General features: G+C 43.6%; 2 protein-coding genes across 2 annotated transcripts in view; one reads left to right on the forward strand and one right to left on the reverse strand.

Annotated features, from left to right (window-relative positions):
• The window catches only part of ASPH (aspartate beta-hydroxylase), a 224,123-nt gene extending 213,912 nt beyond the window's left edge, over window positions 1-10,211 (forward strand). Inside the window, exon 25 of the mRNA XM_045455143.1 lies at window positions 8,004-10,211. Coding sequence (XP_045311099.1) covers window positions 8,004-8,154 — 151 coding nt within the window. The 3' untranslated portion in view covers window positions 8,155-10,211. The remainder of the gene's footprint in view (window positions 1-8,003) is intronic.
• CLVS1 (clavesin 1) overlaps window positions 9,811-25,477 on the reverse strand; it is a 175,534-nt gene continuing 159,867 nt past the window's right edge. Inside the window, exon 6 of the mRNA XM_045455142.1 lies at window positions 9,811-11,950. Within this exon, the coding sequence (XP_045311098.1) occupies window positions 11,863-11,950 (88 nt within the window). The 3' untranslated portion in view covers window positions 9,811-11,862. The remainder of the gene's footprint in view (window positions 11,951-25,477) is intronic.

Below are 25,477 nucleotides of genomic sequence, written 5' to 3' on the forward strand. Positions count from 1 at the left end.
TGAATAATCACACTGCTGTTCCTCCAGCGCCGTGTGAGTCCTGCTAGCACGCGTCTTGTTTAAATATTCCGTCGCTGGAGACGAACAGGCACGCTCTTTTTATCTGACGATGAGCTCGCAGCTACGTGGCCTTTTATCGTTACAAATAAAAATGATCACTTAACATTAATAAGTGCCCTCTGACTGTAAAACTGATACGTGATGCACATTCCTTGTACGTAATTTGTAAAACACAGAGAAGCACAATAGAAAAAAGTCAGTATTATGTTTGATCTTGATACCCCAAGATACTGTCCAGATGCTTCTCCATACCACATGTGTGTGTCCATGAGGAGGAGGAGGAGGAACACAGTAATGATCGAGAGCGTGCTTGCTGTACGAAGTAGTTCTTAGCATGCCACAGGCGCTATATTATTAATTAATCCTCACAACAATCCTAAGGGATTATTGAAATCTCTTTTGTAACTGGGGAGACTGAGGTGTAAAAATGCCAAGTAACTTCCACAAGGTCACTCAGCTCAGTAAACGCTGATGTTTGTGTCAGCTTCCTGAGGCTGCCATGACAAATTACCACAAACCGGATGACTTTAAACGACAGAAAATTCATTGTCTCGTAGCTCTGGAGTCCAGAAGTCCAAAGTCAGGTGTCAGGAGGGTTGGCTTCTTCTAAAGGCTCTGAGGGAGAGTCCGTGCCCTGCCTTTCTCCTGGCTTGTGGTAGCTGCTGGCATTCCTTGGTATCTCTCGGCTTGTAGACACGTGGCTCCAATCTCTCCCTCTGCCAACACAACACCACCTTCCCCCTATATCTTCTCCCCTTCTCTTTATAAACACACTTACTATTGGATTTAGGGCCCAGCCTAATCCAGGAGGGTCTCATCTCAAGATCTTCCACTTCATTACAACCGTAAAGACTCTTTTTCCAAATAAGCTTACATTCACAGGTTCCAGGTGGACATACTTTTTTGGGGAGGCCACCATTCAACCCGCTACAATATCAGAACAAAGATTTGGTCTCAAGCAGTCTGGTTTGAAAGTCTGTGTAGCCTCAACCCCACGGCATCTAACTACACATTTCTGGGCTTTTGGGGTTTTGTTGGTGGTGGCTACAAAATTAAGATCATCTTGGACTTGAAAGGCAATCAGTGTGAAGGCTGGTCTTCACGGCCAAGCAGCGAGCTGGAGAATCTCCATTTCCGGGCCATTTGTGTCATCCCCGACAAGCCCTGCTTTGTGGTCTGTCAAGTGAGCTCGTTTCGGATCACCACCCAAAGCTGAATGAACTTGAGTCGGCGGATGAATGTACCACTGGCAAGCAGAACTCATCGTTACTCTCATGGAGCGGCCAAGTTGTTTGAGCTCTGGACGATCCCACACGGGAATTCTTTCCACTGAGTCTCCAGGACGTGCTGGAACCAGGCTGCGGGAGAGAAGAGTGATTGTGTGGCTCTCCTGGAGACTCAGGCTTGTTGCCTGCAACTTACCAGCCAAAAGTATTGGACAGGACCACCAGATCGTCAGGAAAGTGTGCTTGGGTGTCACGTCAGCAGCACGCTGAAGACATGAGTTGGCAAGAAGTCCTGTGATGCCTCTTTCTGCTGCTGTGGAAATAATGGCCCTCTAGCACAGCATACCTCAAGCGTTTTTGTAGCATACTCTTTCCATTAATCTCTCAAGTTTTGTTTGGTTTTTTTAACGTTTATTTATTTTTGAGACAGAGAGAGACACAGCATGAACGGGGGAGGGGCAGAGAGAGAGGGAGACACAGAATCGGAAGCAGGCTCGAACGCGGCTCGAACGCGGGGCTCGAACTCACGGACCGTGAGATCGTGACCTGAGCTGAAGTCGGACGCTCAACCGACTGAGCCACCCAGGCGCCCCTAATCTCTCAAGTTTTTAATTAGGAAGATTATGTGGAAAGCCTGCTAACGTGTTAACAGTGAGAGAAAGACTTAATTTTTTAAAGTCACCATGAATTGTTCATAGACAGCATTTCTTTTTTTCACAAAGAGTCCAGGAAGCTAAAGTCTGAGAATTTTCCTTTGGACATCATAGCTCTTCTCTTTCACAGAACGTAACCATCTTCCAGCCCAACTGTAATGTGACCTTACCCGTCCATAAGTCACCACCCGAGCCTGCGCACCTGGGATTGCAGGTCGAACATGGCATTTTACCTGGATGTGTTCCCTGAGTATTTGTTACTAAATAGTAAAATTTTGTCCCCTTTCTTCCTTTCCTTGGGCAACTTGGTGAATTAAAGACGTCCAGTGAAGTCTCTTAGCCCCTGTTCTGGTTAGCATTCGTACGCGCAGATACGCAGCGGTCCCCGCACGGGGAATGGCGATTCCCACATGCAGTAGGACGCGTGCGCAAACATTTCGTTTGTTGAAGTGATGGTCGAGAAATGGGAAAGTTGGGATCCATTTTGCTATGGCAATATTAAATGATGTGGAGGTTCCTGGGCCAGTCCTCCAAGGCTTTTCACTCCATCTTTAGACACCTGGCATAATCTCTCTAAGCCTTGATTTCCTCACCTGTGAGATGGGAGAAGAATAAAAGTGTATCTTTCTGTGGTTTTGAGTGTGAAAGCAGTCCACCTAGATGCAGTCCGGACTGTATTTACAGAGTGCTGTGTGGTAAAAGCATTCCGTGTATTTGATCTTTTACTGTCCTCTTGTGGGATCGCTGTAGAAATGGGGACCTTTGTCTCTTACCTTCTAGGGAGTGAGACCAAGCACCCCTCCACCACTGGAGATGGTTCTTGTGACCTGGAGGAGGCGGGGCTTTAAGGAGTTAGGAAAGGGGAGCACCATAGGAGGCCAGGGTGTGGAGGGATGGAACAGACACAGATGGGGACTGTGATCTGATAGGCGTGGGGCCAGGAGCGATCCCGGAGAAAGGAGGACCGGCAGGAGCACAGCCGAGAGCTCCACACCCCGCTCCCACATTTCCCCTTTTCCTCCCCGAGCCCCCACCCTGGAACTGGAGGTCTGTGGGGACAGCGCAGCAGCATCCCATCTGGGGTCTTATGAGTCTGCCTGCCTCTGCCTTTTCTCTTTCTTGGCCCCCTTTTGGCTTTCTCGGCTGCTGGTTGACCCAGGACCAAGAGGAGGAGGTCCAGAGCTTCCACAGAGACAGGGGAAGTCCCCGGGCCTGTGTGGAGGGGAGGGCGGCCCTGTGGCAGCCGGGCCGGGCTCTTCTGTGAGGGGCTGGGAGATGTGCTAGGGGTGCATATGCACACGATCTGTCGGGAAGAGAGCTTCTTTGTGAAGTCAGCCGTCGTTCATTGGAGTTGATATTTTGACCTGAAACAAAGCAGCAAATACTATTTCTCCATTTCTCAGATGGAAGCTCAAGCGTGCCCTGTGAAATGTAGTGTGAAGACCGAAGTCCTAACCAGCAACTCGGCTCAGAGAATTAAGGGAATTTTCCTGTGGAAAAGAGCCTTAGAGGCCATCTTTCCATCTCTGTCGTTGTACCGATGGGGAAATGGAGGCCCCTTGGTGAAGTGCTTTATCACATGGCTAGTTAGCAGCAGTCAGAACAAGAACACAGGTGTCCTAGCCTCCAGAAAATGCTTTGTCCCGATAGATAGATAGATAGATAGATAGATAGATACTACATACATACATACATACATACATACATACATAGAAAAAGAATGTGCGTTTGTGCACGTGTGTATTTCTGTCTTCGTGTATTAGGTAGAGAGAGAGAGAAGAGTTTTACATTACAATTCTAGTATGTGCCAGGATTTCTAATGCAGTCAGATTGAGGGACTTCAGTAGGTCAGGATTAATAAGTACTGTGTTATGTCGCCTTATTGCTGAGCTCTTTGACCCTTTTTCTGTATTCCACTCAGCCTGTTAAATGGCTTCCAGGCCACCTCCCACAGCAGCGCAGGCGCTAAGCATGTCCCCTAGTAGTACCGTGATCTCTAGCTGAAGGTTTGGGCTCTAATGAAGCAACAAGGCTGGTGACTTTGCGCTTTTTCCACAGACCCGCAGTATCACTGCAGACATCTGAACTTGCTTCCATAGGATTCCTCCGCTGGAAAATTAGAACCCTGTCTCTTGCCTACCTCAACATTTTAGCAAGGATCACTGAGATGTGATCAATAAAGTGTTTAGGTGGCAGACTCTATAAGCACCTAGTATCATTGTTTAGCATGATTAGCGTTGACGATAATTCTGTGACACGGTGTGGTTGTTGGGTACAATACTGCCACCATTATACCAGTATCGTTAATTATAATTACAGTAATTTGAGAAACTGAAGAATTATGTGACATTACTTTGTCTTTGGCCAGGTATTCTTGTATCTTTTGCAAACCAGGGAGAGGCGTGCTTCTCTCGATGCTAAGGCATTCTCAAAGCCAGATGAGGTAGCCATCTGGGGAGAGGGTGCAGCCCCCCACTCTGGTCCTGCTCTCCTGAGCCCTGGGAGAAAGGCAGGGTGCGCCCTCAGGAAACTCAAGGGCAACCCTGGAAATCTTTTCTCCAGAGGGCACCTTTCAGGTCATACTTGGAGTATAACTTAATCATATTTGGTGAAGCTTTGCTCACAAAGCAAGCGGCCTGAAAACTGTTTTCTTCACCTTGCAGTGAGAGTCTTTGTTATTCAGAAGAGATCTGAAGACCTTTGACCGATGTAGAGCTGTCGCTTTTTCTGGAAAACCTCATCCTTTCCCAAGCAAGGCATTTATCTCAAGTTAACCTCAGTCCCTCAGCCTGCATGTGGCTTGGATGGGATTTTTTTGTTCTTCCCTTTCAGGTTAATGAGGGCTACACTTTTTGTCATTTTAGCTCTCATGAGGGATTGAAAGATGCCAGTTTTGAAGTATTCACAAGGAATCTACATTAAATAATTGGGTATCTTGGCAGTTTTTCTGGAAAACTGTCTGAAAGAAAATGGAAGGGCAAAGAGAAGATAAAGGGACACACTTCCCCGTGACTTTTAGGGCCCTAAAGGAATCCAACTCTTTAGAATACCTCCCAGATTTTTGTTAAAAAAAAATTGTTTCATCAGTGGTTTACACTGGTCCATACTTGACTTAAGATATCTGAAAAGCCACAGACAGTGGTCACTCAAATTCCACCCTCAAAGGCACTGGTGTTCCTCGAATAAACCAGTGTGTTTCAACACTAAAAGCTTTCCCCAATTCATGGGGAATGTAAGTTAATGAATGAGATGTTCAATAATTTTCTCCCGTAAAGCATCCCTAAGTCTTTGACTTTCTTACACCCATCAGAATCGAGTGAAAAATATCATCTTGTGCAACCTAGAATTTTCTGTTCCATTCTTCGAATTACTTCCAGTATTTTAAGTAGATTCCAGATCCTCTGCCACTCAAAAAAAACTTTGAGAACCCCTTGCCATGATAGCACAAAGTGTATTTCGCAGGTCTCTGAAATTTTTGGTATCTCGCCCCCTTGGAAGATTTTTGTCTTCTCAATGAAGGCCAATTCATAGGGCGTGAAGCCAAGGTTATTTTTGGTAACATTATGCCACTTACATATGTTGTCATCTCTATCTTTCTTTTCCCTATTTTTTTTTTCTATATTTTCCTTCCTCCTCTTTTGTATTCTCTACCCGTCATCTGATAAAGACACAAAGGCTCCTGTATGCTGAGTGACCCCCCCAGGTCACACAGTAGTAAAGGGCCAGTTGATTTAAATCTGCTTCCATTCAGGGCTGTAACCTGCCCATTGTGCTGTGCCGTTTCTCTCCCTCGTTTCTCTCCCTCTTTCTCTTCGACCACATGCTCCCCTTTCCCTTCCCCCCACCTTTTTTTTCCTTTTCTAACAGTGCTGAAACACATAACAGAAAATTTACCATCCCGTTTCTAAATATCCACACAGTTCAGTGGCGCTGTGTACGTTCGTACTGTGCTGCCATCGCCAACATCTGTCCATCCGCAGGACTCCTCATCTTGTGAAACTGAACACACTGAACAACCCCCGCCCCCATCATTCTTACCATCTTTGTGAATTTGCTCTAGGTACCGCCTGTTAGTGGACTCACACCATATTTGTTCTTGTGTGAGTGCTTTATTTCACGGAGCATAATGTGCGTGTTGTAGCATGGTCCGGATTTCCTTCCCATTGAAGGCTGAATGATACTCCATTGTACGCATATTCCACATTTTGTGTACCCATTCAATGGTCCGCGGACACTTGTGTTGCTTCCGCCTTTTGGCTGCTATGGGCGATGCTGCTGTGCACACGGGCGTGCTGCCGCTCCCCTGTCAGTGCACTGCCCCCCTTATCTGCTGCCTATATTTAGGCTTGTCAGCGATCCCCCATACACATTGCATAGCCCCACCAGTAACACTAAGACCTAGAACATCACCACCAAACTGTATAAGCTATGGGCCATTCCACTTCCTTTTTCTTGTCCTTTTCTTAACTCTGGGTTTTAATATGTGTCTAATAATATTTAATAATATTATTTGGTTTTAATATGTGTCTAATAATATTTAATATTATTAAATATTAAATATTTGGTTTTAATATGTGTCTAATAATATTTAATAATATATACTATGTCTTGTGCTCTGGTATCTGTATATTTCTGTTGTTGGTTTCACTTGGGTGGAACTCCAGTAGAACTCTTTGAACCATAAGAGGAATCCTAGTGAAGAGTCAAGCAGCCCATGTTTATTGAATGCAAGCTATTAGGCTAGGTGTGTGAGACAGCGTGTGACGTGGGGTAGGAAGGTGGGGATGAGTGGGAAAGTAGGGGTCGATCCTCAACTTCAAGGAACTTTCAACTGGCAAATATTCATTTGTTTATCATTTACTTTAAATAACGTAGAAATGTTATTGTCTGATTAATACAATGTGTCTGGGATGAATGTGCCTCTCACCAACACCCCCCCCCACCCCAACCACCACTCCACAGGGACATTTGGCAATGACTGGGGATACTTTTGGATCTCATGACTGGTGGGAGAGTGCTACTGGCATCTAGTGCGTAGAGGCCAGAGAGGCTGTCAAACATATGCAGAGCACAGGACAGCCCCCAAGTTATCTGAAATCTTGAAATCAAGCTAGCATTTTCTATCCTATGATTTAAAATTTTTGCTAATCCACAATATAGAATATCAAATGCTTGCATGGAACTTTAATACTAAAGAAAATTTCCTAGTAAAAATTTCATTTTAACAATGTAACTTAGCATGTAATAAATTGGCAGTAAATACCTATTTTAAAAAGAGAAGAACATTAGCATGACTAATAAACTTTCTTTGGATTTGAAAGGCATTGTGTAATTGCCCCTGCATATTTCTGTCTTGATTGCTTTATTTAGACTAGTACTATGTTTAGGTCTTAGCTTCTATACACATATTTTATGAAGTAATGTTGGAGGCCCTGAAGAATGTTTTACAGCATTGATTTAAAATATTCCATGGATAGCCCACTTGCATTGCAAATGACATTAAAAATATAAACAAAATCCATTCCCAATCTGCCTTTCCATAAAATGGGACTTCTTCCACGAAATGGAGCTTTAACCAACGGAAAGCGTTGAGAAAATCATTTGGAGATGCACTGGCACCCTTCCAGGTATCCTACGGGGCATGAAGATACCCAGGTACTGCCCATAGGTCTAGACCAGTCTCTGAAAGGCCAAGGGAGGACAGCATGCAGTCATTGACCGGGAAGTCATGTGGGCTTGAGCCACCGGGGCACGCCTTTCCCTGCTTGCCTGACTCTACAAGCCACACCTAGGCTTGTTCCAAGAATAATTGCAAAGCCTGTGGTGAGGTCAGTATGCTCTTATCCCCAGTCCCCTGCCCTGTGTTCACGTTCAGGGCTCAGCATCGAAAATTGTATTCATGGTAAGAATCCTTAAATTCTTTCTTAATCACCAAGGAGAGAATAAATGCTGGCTTCGTGTTCCAGTTATCTGGTCATCTCCCAAAGGTTATCACGAAAGTGCCCATCTGCACATAGCCATGGGTTGATTCTCAGACATCCGAACCCATGTTTTTCTGTTCCAGGACGTGGGAAGAAGGCAAGGTGCTCATCTTTGATGACTCTTTTGAGCACGAGGTATGGCAGGACGCTGCGTCTCTCCGGCTGATATTCATCGTGGACGTGTGGCACCCAGAGCTGACCCCCCAGCAGAGACAGAGCCTTCCTGCGATTTAGTGTGTTGTACAGGCCTGGGACACACTGGAGAGAGGCTGCCTTTCCGCTTCCATCTCCTTGGGTGTAGGGACACAGGTTCCAAGTCTGAGGCCCTTGATTCCTTTGACTTGCAGCCCGAAAAATTCTGAGGCTCCTCCTAGGATTAGAAGACACTAAAAGGAATATTTGCCTTGCTGCAGTTCATGTAGAAAGTCCTCTGCTGTATTTCCCCCCATGACGGCACCCATCTGATGCCACATTTTCAGGTGAATACGGGATAGCTTCTACCTTGTCAGCCAAAGATGCTTTCTCCACTTAGAAGAGGCCAAAATCGGTGTACGATGAGAAGATATGTAGACACTGTGAATGGATCGCTTTAGCTTGTAATCTTTCTATGCAATTGTATTTTTCTAGGGTAGCTAGGCAATTTGGTCATCACGTACCACTACTTTTCCGTTGGTTTTGATAATGAGCTGTGTAAATGCTGTTCAATGGTGACTTTCCCCGTGAACCCATATTTCCCTCTTTTAGTTATTTCTAGTGAAAGACACTCATAAAAGAAGCAATTCTATTTTCCTCCTACAAAGGAGAAAGATGTAATTGTGCTGATGTCTGCGGACTGTACTGCTTCCTACCAACTGAGTCCATTTGCTATTTCAAATTGTCATTGAAAGACGGTGTCTTAATTTCTCTCCTCACCATGCAAATGGTAGAGACTCTGTCTTTCTGAGAGGAACTTTTACACTGAAAGACGACATGGAATTATTTTATATCGAGGTGTGAAAGTGCCACATGAAAATGTTTTTAATGCCAAGAATTAGGACTTGAAAAAGTAACATTTCTCGGAGTAAAAACGTTCTCTCAGGATCAAATAGCAAGGTGGCTGCTAGGACATCGGGCTCCTTGGCCTCTTTGCCATCTGAGAAAGGGCTGGAACCCAGAGTCTCCTTGCCTGTTGTAGATCCACGTGAGTGAGGAGGTCCTTAGGTGGGTCCACACCACAATTTTGTAAAAATATGAAGGATGGCAGAGTGAAAAACCTCCAGAATGCCAGGATCTTGGTCCTGCATTTAGGATGTCCAGATCGCCTTCCTCTTTGACAGAGTTTGGAAGACTCTTGTGTTTCCCTGGCTTGAGAAACTTCTGCCATTTAAATATAGCTTTGAAGTAGCAATCGATGTCCATAGTTTAGCTTTAATGTTACGCACAGCGTAGAAATAACAGTTGAAAAATGGTTTTGCCTCCTTATTCCAAAGATGATCAAACTTAGAAGAGTATTAATGCATTAAATATTGCATGTTTCCAGTCCAAACTAGAAATGATAGCTATGTGAATGTAATGATATTCATGTACCTGAGTTTTAAGCCAATATGAACAAAAATGCTGAAGAAATGACACAGCAGTTACCAAATCTCATTTACGGGTAGAAAAAAACTTGTGCTTCCTTTCCATTTAAGGACAAAGAGGGATGCTTTATGTCTTTTAAAAAGAGTTCTTTAACGTTGAAATGGACCCTTTTGGCTTGACGTGAGCTTCCAGTGAGAAGGGTTTGCAAGATATTTTGTTCCCGTCTGTTTTGCCAAAACAATCCCACTAAAATAAATGAAGAAGCACATGAGGAAAGTATCAAAATTACCAAAGTCCAGAAGAAAAAGCAAACTCTCGAAAATAAAAAGGTGTTGTGTCCTTCGGTATTTATTGAACGGAAGAAATGACTGACAAAGGACAACACAATCCAATGCTCCTGTAAGAATATTCATGTCACTTACTGAATTTGGTTCTTACATGTATACGGCATACACATAAAGAAATTTAAAGTATGAGTTGTCAGTGTTAAACCATCATCTTACGTTCATTTAATGAAATCACGGACTAGAGTAAAAACTAGCTCTTGACTTAATAATTATGGTATTTCAAATCAGGTCACTACAGTAGGTTCTAAATGTTGCCAATTGAAAAGCCAGAGTTATCCTTACTGTTGTAAAGTGTCGGCAATAATCGACTCTGATACCGTTTTAAACACTTGGATCCCTCAACTGTTTTATAAACACAAGTAATAAAATGGATTTTCTAATTCACTTTAATTCTTTATCTTTCTTCCCTCTGTCATGGAATATAAGGAAAGCATTTTGGTCACTGCATTGGTAGAATGATTTTCAGTGTTACTATTTTGTTACTTGAAATGTCTACATAAAATGAATTGGTTTTACTTGTACTGTGATACAGTTGGTTGAGAAATATTTTTAATTCTATTTAAATTTTATTTCAAGGGTGGAATACAAAAATTACTTCTTATTCCCCTCTACCAGTAGAAAAAAAACCTAAAATACTAGATTCATTGAGAAAGAGATGTAATAAATGGTTACGATTAGTAATATCCACGGAGGGTGATTATGGCCAGGTGAATCACCTCCTGTTTTTGAATTTTTTAGTTAATGCTCCCAAACACTTAAAACATAAAATCATATTTTTTCTGCCGATTATCAACTCAAATATTTTTTATTTGACATTGAGCACCAACTCATACTAATAAATGCCCATGTCATGCAGATGGCTGGGAGCATAAAATATATGTAAAAACATACAACTCATCTGGGGAAACATGGCCCAAGTAAGGATATCGTATCCAATTCACTTTTATTTCATTTCCTTTGGATAGTTGGGGACTCCATTTCTAAGGAGAATAGACAAAGAAATAAAATGATCTTTGGCATTTTATCCCGCAATCCTAATCTCTTATTTTCAGTATTTGCATATTTAGCCATCTTTAAGGGTCTTCCTCCATGATTGATATGTACCCTCTCAGCAACAGCCAGGTCCCTTCTCCACACCTTGAACTGGTTGCAGGAGGATGGGGGGCGCTAAATGCTTCAGTAGCACTTTTCTTTGCTGTAGTGACCCGAGTGAGGCAATTTGAATGGATTCATTCATCACTGACATGTGTTTTCAATGAGACCCCACCCCCTCCCCCGCAGATACATGTTGCCTGTGACAAGTCACATTATTAAGATGAAACAATCATATTTCAAGTTGTGTGCATCTTCCTTTAAAGTCAGATCATGGTGATCAGCTGGTGGCCTGAAAGAAAGATGTGACGTCAAAATCATTCTTGCAGGATATCCAAATAAGCAAACTCTGCAAATAGCCGGACCTACAAGAACATGCCCTTAGGCTGAACAATTCGATGCTGGTGATGAGGTCAAAGAAAATAATTCAGTAAGAATGGAAATCACTGGAGAGATTACTGTCTTGGGGCTTTGCACTTACATTGAGCTTGACAGTTGTGTCTGCACAGCTTAATTCTGGTGTATCTACTTGGAAGTGCGCTTAATCTTAAATCACAAAAACTGGAAAGGGTATCTGCGGTGCCTCAGAAAAATCCTTGTCCTAACGGAGTATGTTCATCAATTTAGTTTTTCCTTTTTCAATTCATTGAATACCGTAACTAAAGGGGAAGGGGGATACCATAAATAAAGGGGAATACCGCCTTGCTTCACCTCCAATCCCCTCACTGAAAAAAAACAACAACAACAAAAAACCATCTCTCAAGTCTGTTCACTTTGGCTGCTCAGACCGATGGCTGGTGACAGTCATTCCTAGGTGGCAGAGTGGAGGGCCTCATGTCAAGCGGAACGCACATGTCTGTGTGGGTCAGTTGCGCCTGTGCTTCCCGGGTGGCTGATACCACTGAAGGCTGGCGATCTGCGGGAGCGTGGGGTGAGCCGGGGTTCAGTCCAGAGCCAGGAGTGGCTGAGTGTTCTCGTTCTCTCCCTTCTCTTCATGTTTCAGGGTCCCAGCTTCTACCACAGACTGAGATCTAATAATAGGGGAAGGAGAAAGAAGCAATTACAGACCATTCACGGTGGCAACAATTTTGGAACCTTGGAAGGCATTCAGATTTTAAGTTCCCCTTATTAATCCAAACACTCAGAATAACAATATAATCCCCCTCTTTTTTTGTATCTCTCTCTTGCTGGCTTGTTTGCATTCTACACCACATATTTATGGGGAGAGGCATCTTGAAAGCCTCTTTGCCAAGATCTTTTCTGGTGGTCAAAGCAACATGTGTGTTCTACCACAAGGCTGCCCCAGTGTCTAAACATTCTACGGATCTTGAGATGCATCAAGTCAAATGAATACTGGATTTTTTTCATGTTCCCAAATACTTTTTAGTATTTAGTGTTCAAGGGTGGAATACAAAAATTACTTCTCTTATTCTCCTCTACCAGTAGAAAAGAAAAATTACAACACTAGATTCATTGAGAAAGAGACGTAATAAATGGTTACGATTAGTAATAACATCCATGGAGGGTGATTACGGCTAGTTGAATCACCTCCTTTCTTTGAATTTTTTAGTTAATTCTCCCAAATACTTAAAACACAAAATCATATTTTTTCTGCCCATTGTCAACTAAAATATTTTTTATTTGACATTGAGCACCAACTGGTCATACTAATAAATGCCCATGTTTCTCAAGATCATAGGAAACTATCATGCATGATATTAAGACCACAAGGGTTTGGAATCGGATTGGTAAATGTAGACTCTGCCCTTTACTGGCTGAGGAGCCTTGGAGGGGTTCTTAAAACTCTCTGGACCTTTATTCTGTCACCTATAACATAGAACTATTACCTACTTCCCACTGCTATTGATAAGGACTAAAGCTAATCATATTTTTAAAGCATTTGACGTGTAATTTCAATCAAAATTTTCAGAGCATTCTGTCACCATAGTGCAGTAATAGCAATCCGTAGTTTCTGATAAGCCCTCTCGTATCAGATGATAACAGTTTCTATTTTGGGTTTGCAATGTGAACTGAAGTTATTTTCCAGTATATAGAGAGGTTATAAGAGATAGGTGTGCAATATACGTTCAATAAACGTTCACATGCTAAAAAAGAAAAAATTTAAGGGGTGCCTGGTGGCTCAGTCAGCTAAGTGTCTGACTTTGGTTCAGGTCATGATCTCACAGTTCACAAGTTCGAGCCCCGTGTCGGGCTGTGTGCTGACAGCTCAGAGCCTGGAGCCTACCTCAGATTCTGTGTCTCCCTCTCTCTCTGCCATTCCCTCACTCTCTCTCTCTCTCCCCCTCTCTCTCTCAAAAATAAAGAAAAACATTACAAAAATATTTAAAACATTAAAATGGTTGAACTTGATTGTCCAGACAAGCAAAATTTACATACAACACGCAATAAAATGTGAACTCAGAAGGCCTGAGTTGCCCAAACCTTCGGGACTATCCCTGGACTGGCTCTTCTGAACCCTTGGGGTATCCTGCCTGATAAAATGTCTCTGCATGCTTAAGACTGTGCGCCATGCCATATAGTTGGTGCTAAAAAATGTGACTTCTTGTGAATGCCTTTTCTGTATGTCTGGGTTTGGAGTCACCCTGTATCAGTGTGACCTCTTGTGGGGGCAGGTAGGGAAGGAGGAATTGAAGCCTGCAGGTCTGTGTGACTGACCCCTGTCAGCCAGTAGAAATCCCGGCCACCAGGGGCACCTGGGCGGCTCAGTTGCTTAGGCTCCGACTCTTGGTCTCGGCGGGGGTCATGATCTCACAGGTTCGTGGATTGAGCCCCACGTTGGGCTCCGTGCTGACGGCGCAGAGCCTGCTGGGGATTCTCTCCTTCTCTCTCTCAAAATAAATTTAAAAAAATAAAGAGAAATCCTGGACACCACGGTGTGGGTGAGTTTCCCTGAATGGTCACACTTGGTGCATGTTGCCACATGTTGCTGGGAGAATGAAACTCTGGCAGGACAACCGGAAGCCAGCGACCGGTCCTGTGCACCTGACCTCACCCAATGCACCTTTCTCCCTTGCTGATTTTAATTTGTATTCTTTTGCTGTAACAAACCACAACTGAGTATAACAGCTTTTCTGGGACCGTGCGTCCTGGAAACGTATTAAACCCGGGGGTGGTCGAAATGACCCCCAGAACAATATAGAATTACACTAACCACTTGTTTTGTGTGCACCTGGCATTGTTGTAAGTTCTTTAGATGTATTAGCTTACTTCATTTTCACACCCCTGAGGAGTGATGCTATTATCTCCATTTTATAGACGGGGGAGGGGGAGGGGCGGAACTGGGGGGAGGGGGCGGACAAGTAACATAGGAAAGGCAACACAAATAGAGGACAGGGTTGTCACCATCATGCCACTTCCGGGCATACCTAGGGCTGCAGAGCTGTTTATCTGAACTATTTAGTGTTCCTTAGTTTTACCTCACTGTAAAAATAACTCCCCCCCCCCCCCGGCCCCAGATTCTTATGTCCATTCAGGATATGCACGTACCGTAGAAAGTTTAAAGAAATCAAGAAGCAAATTAGTACAGTTGTCTCAAAACAATAGATTTTTACTCTAACTCTACTGTGACTCCAGGCACAGTCCCACTTTGGGTGCCAAGCCTAAGCTTTGAAAGTGAGATGGCTTCATGTGGTCCCGGGACAGGACGGAGGCAGCCCCTGCTTGCAGTGTGGCTCAGCTATTTGACACATTTGCTATGCATTTCCCTCTGCTTTCATGAAGGGTCCGGTGTGTGTGTGTGTGTGTGTGTGTGTGTGTGGTGGGGGCAATAGATTTATAGGTTTATAGCAAAGTTGAGAGCCCAGAAGCATTGCCATAAGCAGGAAGAAAACCAGAGGGACACAAGTGCCTGCACAGGCCACCTCCTGAAGTGTGGCCCCTCAGGCAGCTGCCTAACTGCCTTGTCCTCAGGCCCTGGTGAGCACAGAAGATCCTGCTGGCCGTCCCACTCCGGGGGCCTTGCACTGCGCTTCCCTACTTTCGAGCTGGTTGCTTCTCATTTACAACGTGGCAAGGGAGGTCACAACCACAGAGTGACAAGGCACCGCAGTGACCCCTCGAGATGAACCCAACAGGGAGTATTCAGTCAGGGGCCGTGCAGCCTCTTCTTGAATCAATCCAAATTGAGAACCCCAGTCCTCCATGCCGCTCTAGAGGGGCAACTCTCCCAGAAACTTCTTTACATTGAACTCAAACCTGTCTTTGCAGCTTCTAGATATCGTTTCTTGTTCTGTCTGCTAGAGCCACCCGTGTACATGTAATCCGCCTGGTCCACATAACCACCCCCCTTTTTTAAGCTCATTTATTTATTTTGAGCGAGAGAGAGCGAGAGAGGGAGCACATGGGCTCAAGCAGCAGAGGGGCAGAGAGGCAGAGAGAGAATCCCAAGCAGGCTCCGCACCTCCAGCGCGGAGCTCCAGGTAGGGCTCAAACGCACAAACCATGAGATGGTGGCCTGAGCTGACACCACGAGTCAGAGGCTCAACCAACTGAGCCACCCGGACGCCCTCACATGACCACCCTCTAAGTGTTTATCTAGTGCCCTTGTCGCCAGCCCGAACCCAAGATCTCACCATCACTGCCCACCTGCTTGCACTCACTTTTCCCCCATCTTTCCTTAAGCTCTCCTTTCCAACTTACCTGGTTGGCAAATGAGACCCGACCCCGCCCCTCAGGTGATAGCGAGTGCCAGACAAGGCCATCCAGACCAGCTTGAGATAAACCCCCTGACTCGCGCCTACACGGGACCATGGAGTGGCCTCTGGAACTACCAACGATTACCTTCACCCCATTATAACACTAAAATCTCTGCCCCAGGGGGAACACAAGCCTCATTTACATAACACACAAAATATGTATAGGCACGTGTGCAACCCTACGCCCACCTGCACATATGGTGACAAGGAGCCTCTTTTTAAATATTTATCCTCACCCCAAATCAAAGGAACCTAACCACCCTTGCTCGGGAAGTCATGGCTTTGGAAGTTATTCCCTGTGATCTCCTTATTTGCCGCAAATAGAATTTCTTTTGTGTGACGGTTCACCTGGTGTAGTTTCTCTCTGTGACTCACCAAGGAGCCACCTCCCGTTGGTCAGGTTACACCTTCAGCCCTCTCTTCCTGCCACCACCAAGGCTAACCAGATTCCTCTCGTGCCAAGGTTTCTAAAATTACTGCTGGGACGTTCTCCTGAATCTCTTCATCAACTGGTTGCCCACAGGGTGTCACCCCAAAATAGAGTGAAATTATTGCTTCTCGGTTTTTTTTTTTTTTTTTTCCCTTTTCTATGCTTCTGTTGAAGCATAGACAATGCACCTAAAATTGTATTAGCCTTTCTGGCACTCACTCAACACAGCTGAGGGAAAATTTAGCTATATTTGCATAGGCTGCTGGTAAACCATTCCTCTTCCATCTTGAAGGTGCATGGTTCAGTATCCAATTTCTTCTTCTGAAATTTGGCTCATATCTCTGTCTTTTTGGATCTCGAAATTTGTTATCCATGCAAATTATTGTCTGTGATTTTAAAGAGAATTAGATTGGTTTCCAAACTTCCCCTCCCTATTTTGGGAGCCACTGTGGAAAAAAATTCAGGGCGCCTGGGTGGCTCAGTCAGTTAAGCGTCTGACTTCAGCTCAGGTCATGATCTATCCGTTCGTGGGTTCGAGTCCTGCATCAGGCTCTCTGCTGTCCGGGAGAAGCCTGCTTCGGATCCTCTGTACCCCTCTTTCTGCCCCTCCCTTGCTTGCGCTCTCTCTCTCTCAAAATAAATAAGTAAACTTAAAAAAAAGAACAGATCCACAGCATGTCAAATATTGAATTTTCAAACAAAAATCACTTATTTACACTCATAGTGAGAAATGTTTGAGGATGTCTCCTGAGCAAATGTTCAGGAACCTTAGTTTTCTTGTGGAAATATTGCTTCAGTTACCCCAAGCTAGACTCACACACAGATATGAGATTACTGTGATAGGCACCCAGAAGACAGGGTGTTCGGAGGAGGTGAGGCATTAGCTCTAGAAGGACAAGAAGGAAGGAAAAGGCTATTGTTCACACAATGACATCATTCACAGTGCTCATTCGGGTGACTCTTCCTCCTTCCACTTGGGGTCAAATTTAGATCAGCGTGATTTCTTTCAATACCTGTACTGACAGCAGGGACACAATGCAGGCTTTTTTACCTCAGTCAATACACTGTGTGTTGGTAAAATTGATCAATTTGGAGGAGCTGAGCATGAGGAACGGAACTTAATGTTTTCTTTTTTATCTGCCTTTCCCCTGATTGAGACAATGACCATAGCCTTTTTACTCTCAGCATGACATCATCCCATGTGCCTGGTCGCACAGTGGACATGCAATATAAGGAACACGCTGCATTGTGAAGTAGTTGAAATTCACTGGGGAAACAGAAAGCAAACGTTGTTTTTTTTTTACAAACCTGGTATAAATAAAGAACCCAAGAGAAACACCCCCCTTAAATGTTTCCCTCTGGACACTCAGCAGAGTCAAAGTACTCTCTAAGAAGACCGATCAAGTGCTCACTGATAAAAGTGTCTCCACCACGGGTAAACAGAGTGCTCAGAAATTGTGTATTTAGCGCATTAACCGCTAAGGAGCCTCTCGCCTTGCGACTTCCTTGTCCAGATCACTCTCGGTGGTAATCTCTCCATTCAGTGGCTTTGCCTCCTCACAAGAAGCTTGACACTTTCACAGAAATAAACATTTCAGGCTTTTCTCTGGGGTCTGCTTTCCGACACTGAAGCCAGCTTGACCCCAAGGGCAGACAGGGGAGGGATTTGAGCTATTTCCGCCATGGTTATCTCAGTGGTGTAGCCAACTACCCTAACAAAGCCTTCATTCCAGCCTTGATAGCAACATTTTGTTTTCCCGCCATTATATTCATTCTCTCCCTCTCTCCCTCCCCTTCCCTCTCTCTTTTTACCCACTACCTTCCCTTTCACTTTTCTAGCGTTTGGAGCTTTCCCCACTCCATACCACCAAAGATCTTTAGCCATGGTTGAATTTTACTGATTACGAAAGCAATTAAATTCCAGAAAGAACAAGATAAAGGTGGGAAATGTTCACCATGAGCCAGTCCATTTTGCATTGACCAATAATCGGACTGAGACTTCTGCTCTCAGAAGTTTATTTCCAAAACTTTGTTTAGCTACTTTATCTCAAAAGCCATCACTACGTAGCGTTCTTACTAAGGAACTGCCATTGCCTGGCTTTGACTCTGCAGACCCCAAGTGAGGAGGACACCGGAACTCTGCCCTTCAACCGTAGGCATTCACCAGGCATCACGGGAGGCCAGAGATAGAAGGAGGCTCAGAGGCAATTAAGTCAAACCCTCATTTAACTCAGGTCCTATCCATTTGTTTTCCAGGGACCAACCTCATCGCTCCACCAGGAAGTATTCCATTACCCTGGTTTTACTTCTTAAAGTCAAGGATGGGCTTGGTTTTGTGGAATAGCATGGAACTGCCTCATATTCTAATGAGCCTATGTAAGGACTTCTAAACAGAAAGAATATTTTTTTTAAATGTATCATTAAAGAATTCTTCTAAGTGATTTTATGAAGCCTCCTTTTCTCCCTGTAGTTTCAAGCATCAAGGACATTTTGCCAGGGAGCTCCAGCCTGGGCTTGAATAATGGCTTCACCACTGGCTTTCTGATCTTGGGCAAATTCCACCTCTTCGTATGTAAAATGATCTCATGCGAGGTGGGAATAAAGAGGATTCGATGCACGAGACATATAACGTGTTCAGCTAAACATGCCCATTCATTTTTAGCTCTTCTTATTCTACCCCTTTTGCAGATAAGAAAATTAAGGTCTGGGAACACTGAATTCTTTCATAAATGTAGCCACAAAGCATGGATTCAACTCAAAGTTCCAACTGCTTCATTGTAAAGTTTACCAGAGAGAATTGTGTATACTCATGCATTGTGAAGAACCAACATTTCAAAATTGAGAAAGACTAACATTTAAAAAATTCACAATAGATTATTGCTCATGAATGCTAACCTTACTGCCTTACCTTGTATTTTTAGAAGTAACACAAATTTCCATCTGATTAGCAATCATTTATGTAGCTTTCAGCCCAACATATTTATAGTTGTTTTCACTGGGAACAATTACTGTTTATTGAACCAAACAAATCATGAAGGATAAATCAATAAATCATTTTTTAAAAGATAAGCCTAAGTATTTCTCGCATAAAGCAGCAAACCTTTTCCCCATCAAAGTAAAGAAATAACAAATAAACCTGCCTCTACTCTGGCAATACAATTTGCCACAATTTACTGAACTGGAAATAGAAAGAAACTGATCCAAGAAAAATATTCTATTACTTTTGAAGTGAACTATTTTTAGAGTGAGCTAAACACTCAGCTTAGTTTTTGCCTTTTATGTACTATAACTCAATTTAAATGTATAATGTATTTCTATTTTGCTGTGATGGGCTTGGGCACTGACTACTGATCTTATAACAAGGAAGAAAGAGCCAAGAAAAACTACACACACCTTCAGAAAGGCTGGAGGCCGTTGCTTTTGTGAAATTAGGCTCACAAGTAAATAGGAGTAGAGCAACACTGTCCAATACAGAGCCCTAACCACACGTGACTCTTGAGGACCTGAGGTTGGGCCTGTCTGAATTGAGATCGGCTGGATTTTGAAGACAGTATTAGAAAAAGAATGTAAAGTATCTCAATACTTTTCAAAATTACATATTGAAATCATAATTTTTGTATATATTGGGTTAGATGAAAACATCACTAAAATTAATTACACTTATTTACTTTTGGAATGTGGCTACAAGACAACTCAAACAGTTTAACTTATGTGGCTCCCATTATATTTCTGTTGGGCAACATTGGTCTAGCACTTCATATACTCCATCATGCCTATGGCTGAGCCTAGAATAATACTCTAATCCTCATTGAAAAATCACAGCCATCTTAGGGGTGCCTGGGTGGCTCAGATTGTTAAGCGTCCAACTCTTGGTTTTAGCTCAGGTCATGATCTCATGGTTCGTGGGATTGAGCCCCATGCTGACAGCACGGAGCCTGCTTGGGATTCTCTCTCTCCCTCTCTCTCCCTCTCTCTCTCTGCCTCTCCCTGACTCATGTTCTCTCTCTCTCAAAATAAATAAATGAACCGTAAAAAGAAAAAAAAAGGAAGAAAGAAAAAGAAATTTATAGCCATCTCAAAGGACCTCAGCAACATTACTGTCTGCTATTGCCAATATTCATTGTTCTAAGCTCATTCCACGCCTTGATTGATTTAATCTTCCCTTTGACACACACAAGGTCCCATGTGACCTGAGAGCTGTTTACTGAATACCACTGTTGTGGCTTGAATCCTAACTAGAAAGAAACTTCATTAGTTTAGACTCCATTAATTTGCTATCATTTAGAGGAAGGTTAACATATACCTTTATTTTGTCCCTAAATGAATAAATGATATTTTAAAAACTTTAGAAATTGTAACTACCTGACGAAAAAGAAATAAGTTCTTTCTCCACATAGAGCAAAATTACTACTAACTTGGTTAATACTGACGTTATGACTACAGATGGTTTTTGCCGTTCCTTGTAAGGGGCCTGGGAGAAGTGAGCTGGAAGAAGAAGGTTAGGCTACGGATTAAGTCCTTCTTCTCATCACTGCCTCACTGACTCGTGGTGGGTGCTATGGAGTACCTCACTCAGCTTCTCTGGACTCACATTATTCACCTGTAAAATAATCATTTTGGATGGGGTGACATATTCAGCCCCAAGATTCCATGAACTCCACCAGACTGAGTTACAATCACCATTTGTTCTGAAAAACCATTAAATCTTGAAAAGCACTTTTCACAGTTCTCCAATTCAGATGTAAAGCTAAATTGACTCACATAGTCTAAGTCCCTCTCTGCCTCATCATTGGTTTTTACCTCCTTCTAGAAAAGCATAAAAATACTACAAATGACAACAGCTGGCCAGGTATGGAATGCCTTTCCTGAAGTTAGTATGTGACCAACACCTTTAGATCTTGAGAGTCAAAAAGAGTTATCTTTTGAAAATATTTTATACTTCTGTAAGTTTCTTCTTTTAAAAAAATTTTTCATCTTTATTTTTGAGAGAGAGAGAGAGAGAGAGAGAGAGAGAGCAAGCAAGCAAGCAAGCGGGGGAGGTGCAGAGCGAGAAGGAAACACAGGATCCAAAGCAGGTTCCAGGCTCTGACCTGTCAGCACAGAGCCTGACGTGGGACTCGAACTCAGGATCCATGAGTTCATGACCTGAGCCGAAGTCAGATGCTCAACCCACTGAGCCACTCGGGAGCCCCTGTACTTCTGCAAGTTTCTAAATGTTGCATTCAGATCTGCCAGGTGCTACATAATAACTATTTTCCTGTGTCATTGTTGACGTGTTTTAGTTTATTTAAAACGTCTTATCGCCGCACAGGATCTGTGCTCAGAGAGTAGTTTCACGCTGCAGAGGATGCTACTAGCCACCAAGGCTGTTCGAGTTTGCACAGAAATCCCACTCGGCGTTCAGTAAACCTTGTTGGCCACATCTGAAATCTGTCTGAGGAGGTTTTGAAGAAGTTTTCAACACACGCTTTATTTGGATATTTTTAGAATTATCACCTACAGGAGAGTCTCCCATCTCCACAGCTGGTTATAATTATTGTCACCACAGTCACCGTCATCGGCCGCCACCGCAACCATTGACCGAATGCTTCGTGCAGGCCAGGTTTGGCACTGAGTAGTATTCAGCCTGCATTATCTCTGTTTAATCCTTACAATAACCTTCCGAGGTGGGTATTATGAATCCCATCTTGCAGATCAAGAAACTGGGCCTCGGAGAAGTTGATTAATTTGCTCAAGATTTTCCTAGTTCCTTGTGCAACTAGAATCTGAACCCAAATATCACCAATCATCTGTTATTTATTTAAAAAAAAAAAAGTGATTTTTAGGCAAGCGAATGAAATCAGAAAAGAAAATAGAACTTCATTCAGGAAAGAAAGCGTTCTAAGAATTACAGGTTATGTGGTTATATCTTCATCAATAATGACCAGTGGAGTATTTAATCATACTTCATAATTTTTCTAAATGCACAGCATTTGTGCAAATAGCTGGGAACGCCTATACAGATGTGCAGTTGGTCGATAGGGAAAGTCCAGTAGGGTGAAGCAAGGGAGCCGATTAGATTTCACTGAGAACAGAGCTCAGCCACCAAAAGACGAGCCAAGGAAGGGGTGTAGGGAGGAAGGGACAGGAGAAGGGAGCCAAGGAACCCGCGCTGGAAACTGGCGGCCGCGAATGGACATCCGCTTAGTTTATTTACAAAGGGGCTTATCACTCTTTAGGAAGCTATGTGTTCCTGTTAGAGTAACTCCAAGCTTCTCAGCTGTAAAATGAGATCGTATTACCGTTTTCTGCACAGCGCTATGAGAGATAAGAGATATAATAAAGTGCTCAGAGCTCTTTCAAGGAGAGACGATGTAAATTGGAAGGGTTTATCTTTTCACTGACACTTCCCTGAGTATGATCTTCTGACTTGTCTGATGACAGAGAGAGCCTGAGTGGGCTTTGAAGAAAGCCAAAGACTGCAAATTTAGAAAATAGATATGGAACAGACGGTCGACGTGAAAAAAGAATTTTAACTTTACCGAGCAATTTACTAAAGAATTCCTATAAGCAGAGCCACCCTGGGGCACCTACAAGGTCATAAGTAGTGTTGTTGGGCCCAAGTCCTGCATAGGAACCCCAAGCGTCAGAGTGAGGTTTAGAGATGTCTTAGGACCCAATCTATACCCGAACCAGTCAGCTGTTCTTACAGTCGTCCCAGATTCTGTGTGTGTCGGTTTACCAAATTTTGAGGAATGGCATGATTCAGGGGTTCTGAGATGGTCACGGGAGCATTAAAAAGATATGTTCTTCACATGCAGATATTTCTGGAGAGGTTTTCTGCTGCTCCCAATCATAACTTAAAACCGCATCGCTGCAAATGGCTGCAGGTGCGTGCATCACCTGCTTTGGATGGAGTCACCTTTCATTAGAATTAGACCGGCACAAAGAGCTGCCAGTGTCAGAGCATTCCTCCTTGTTCCTAATTATTCTCCTCCCTCTGAAATTGGTGGTGCCCACCCTCAGAGGAGCTGCTTTGGTAGAACTAGGATATAATGTCCTGAAGCAGGTAGAGAAATGCCAAAAGCTGTCAAGAACTAAGACAATGAGGATGACTCATTCGCTCTGAGTTTGAAAAGGATGGCTAGCGTTCTCGATAGAAACTACCTCTTCATAAAAGCCTATTTTTTGAGTCAAATGACAGTATGTTCACGGATCTAAATGACAGTATATTCATGGATCTCCTTTGATATTACTGTATGAGCCTGAATTCCCGAACGTCTGTATCTTCCCCACTCACAGTGGGGTTTGGGGACAGCACAGTGCATGGCAAGCGGGAGGGAGTAAGTTGCTTTTCCACTGTATCTTAAAGACAGGGTAGAAATCGGGGCTGGCAGAAATGGGGACAGATATCCACGACAGCTGCAGCAGCTCGAGCAAAGGCAAATCCCGCCCCCCAAAAGGTGCTTGATAACCTTTGTGGAATGAATGAAGGAATGAACACACAAGTAACATGAGAACAGTCGTGATAAAGGAGACAGAGCATTTAACTTGGAAAGAAAAGAACTAGATTTAAAACACTTTTCCACCTACTAGCTCTGTAATCTGGCCTAAGTCATTTAATCTCTGCATACTTGAGTCACTTTATTTATAACGTGGGCAGAATAATCTATTCTGATCTATTTTTAAATCTATTTTTAAAAGGCATCTATTTTTAAAAATCTATATATTTTTTAAATCCCAAACACCTGAAAGGTTTGTTTTTCAAGAAGGCTCGGGACAAATTCAAAAACATCCGTATCCGCTCTGGCTTGTGGGAAAAATCCTACAGTTCAGGGCCTTGCCATTTAAAGAGTGGTCGTCAGACCAGCCCTATGGACACCACCTGAGAGCTGGTTAGAAATGCAGAGTCTCAGGCTCACCCCAGACCTATGGAATCAGAAGCTGCATTTTAACAAGATCCTGCTGCTTTGTGCCCAAGTTAAAATTTGAAAGCATTGCTCCAGGGGCATCTGGAGGTTCAGGTCACGATCTCGAGGTCCGTGGGTTCAAGACCCGCATCGGGCTCTGTGCTGACAGCTCAGAGCCTAGAGCCTGCTTTGGATTCTGTGTCTCCCTCTCTCTCTGCCCCTCCCCACTCAAGCTCTGTCTCTCTCTCTCTCTCTCTCTCTCTCAAAAATAAATAAACATTAATTTTATTTTTTAAGAAAGAAAGCATTGCTCCAAAGCCAACACTGCAGAAACCTGCTTCTGTCTACGTCAAGACGAGCTGTAAGCATTTGTCATGTGCGGCTCATTTCCAGCCACATTCCTGATTCTGTTCCCTAGTTCACTCAATATCTTAAAGGTTTAAAAGAGTTCATGAAGTGTCTTACGTATGAGAGAATAATAGTGCTTAATAGAGAATAGCTTTCAGTTTAGGAATATCTGTCTTTGTCTCTGAAAAATGATTTGGCGGGGGGGACAGGAAAACATTTCAGAAATTCCAAGTTGGGGAACTGAGGCCATCCTGCTTTTCCACTTCACATTTTTCAGCGTCTATGTCATACGATACGTTCTTTCACAAGGTTCGAGCGCGCGCTGTATGCTGAGAAAGAAAAAATCTCTGGCTTCAAGGCACTTACATGAAAGAGAAGGAAGTTACTATCACGACCTCTGTCTGTCACCTCTGGAGCTGTTCATACATTGGAGAGGGGATGCCAAGACTCAGTAGTCAAGTCAGAATTATGCCTTCTCGAAGCTGGGGATCAGTCTAGGTGTTGGGTCACAGGACTGACCCAGTCAGAGGATCCTTGATTGCAGAGGTGGTGGGGGCTGACACAGACAATGAAACAGAAGCAAATGGGAAACTCTGGAAGTTGAGAAGTGCTGGGAAGCAGGTGATGAAGAAGCCCCGGGGAAAGGAGACGAGCTGCTTAGTAAGAATGCTCCTCCAGCAACTTTGTGTATCTGTGGTGGGAACCAGCTATCCCGCCTCATTCTACCCTCCACGAGGGTAGAATACACAGTGAGTATCCTAAAGTATACCTGCAAGAAAGCAGTGTTCCCTTCCTAGAACCAACCCACAGACACCTTCCCCGTTCCTCCATTTGCAACACTGCAATTCATTCAATTCGTTTTTCTTTTTTTTTTTTTTTTTAATTTTGTCTTGATGTTTTCATTTATTTTTGAGACAGAGCATGAGCAGGGGAGGGGCAGACACGGAATCTGAAGCAGGCTCCAGGCTCTGAGCTGTCAGCACAGACCCCGATGCGGGGCTCGAACTCACAGAGTGTGCGATCATGACCTGAGCCGAAGTCTGACGCTTAACCGACTGAGCCACCCGGGTGCCCCTCAATTCATCTTTCAACTTGGACGATGCTTTACGTCTGTCTATAGTTCAAGCCACAGAAAGGGTTACTGTGCTTTCACTTGGATTATTGCTTTACTTCGGT

Source organism: Leopardus geoffroyi, chromosome C3 (assembly GCF_018350155.1).
Source record: "Leopardus geoffroyi isolate Oge1 chromosome C3, O.geoffroyi_Oge1_pat1.0, whole genome shotgun sequence".
Taxonomy (NCBI): Eukaryota; Metazoa; Chordata; class Mammalia; order Carnivora; family Felidae; genus Leopardus; species Leopardus geoffroyi.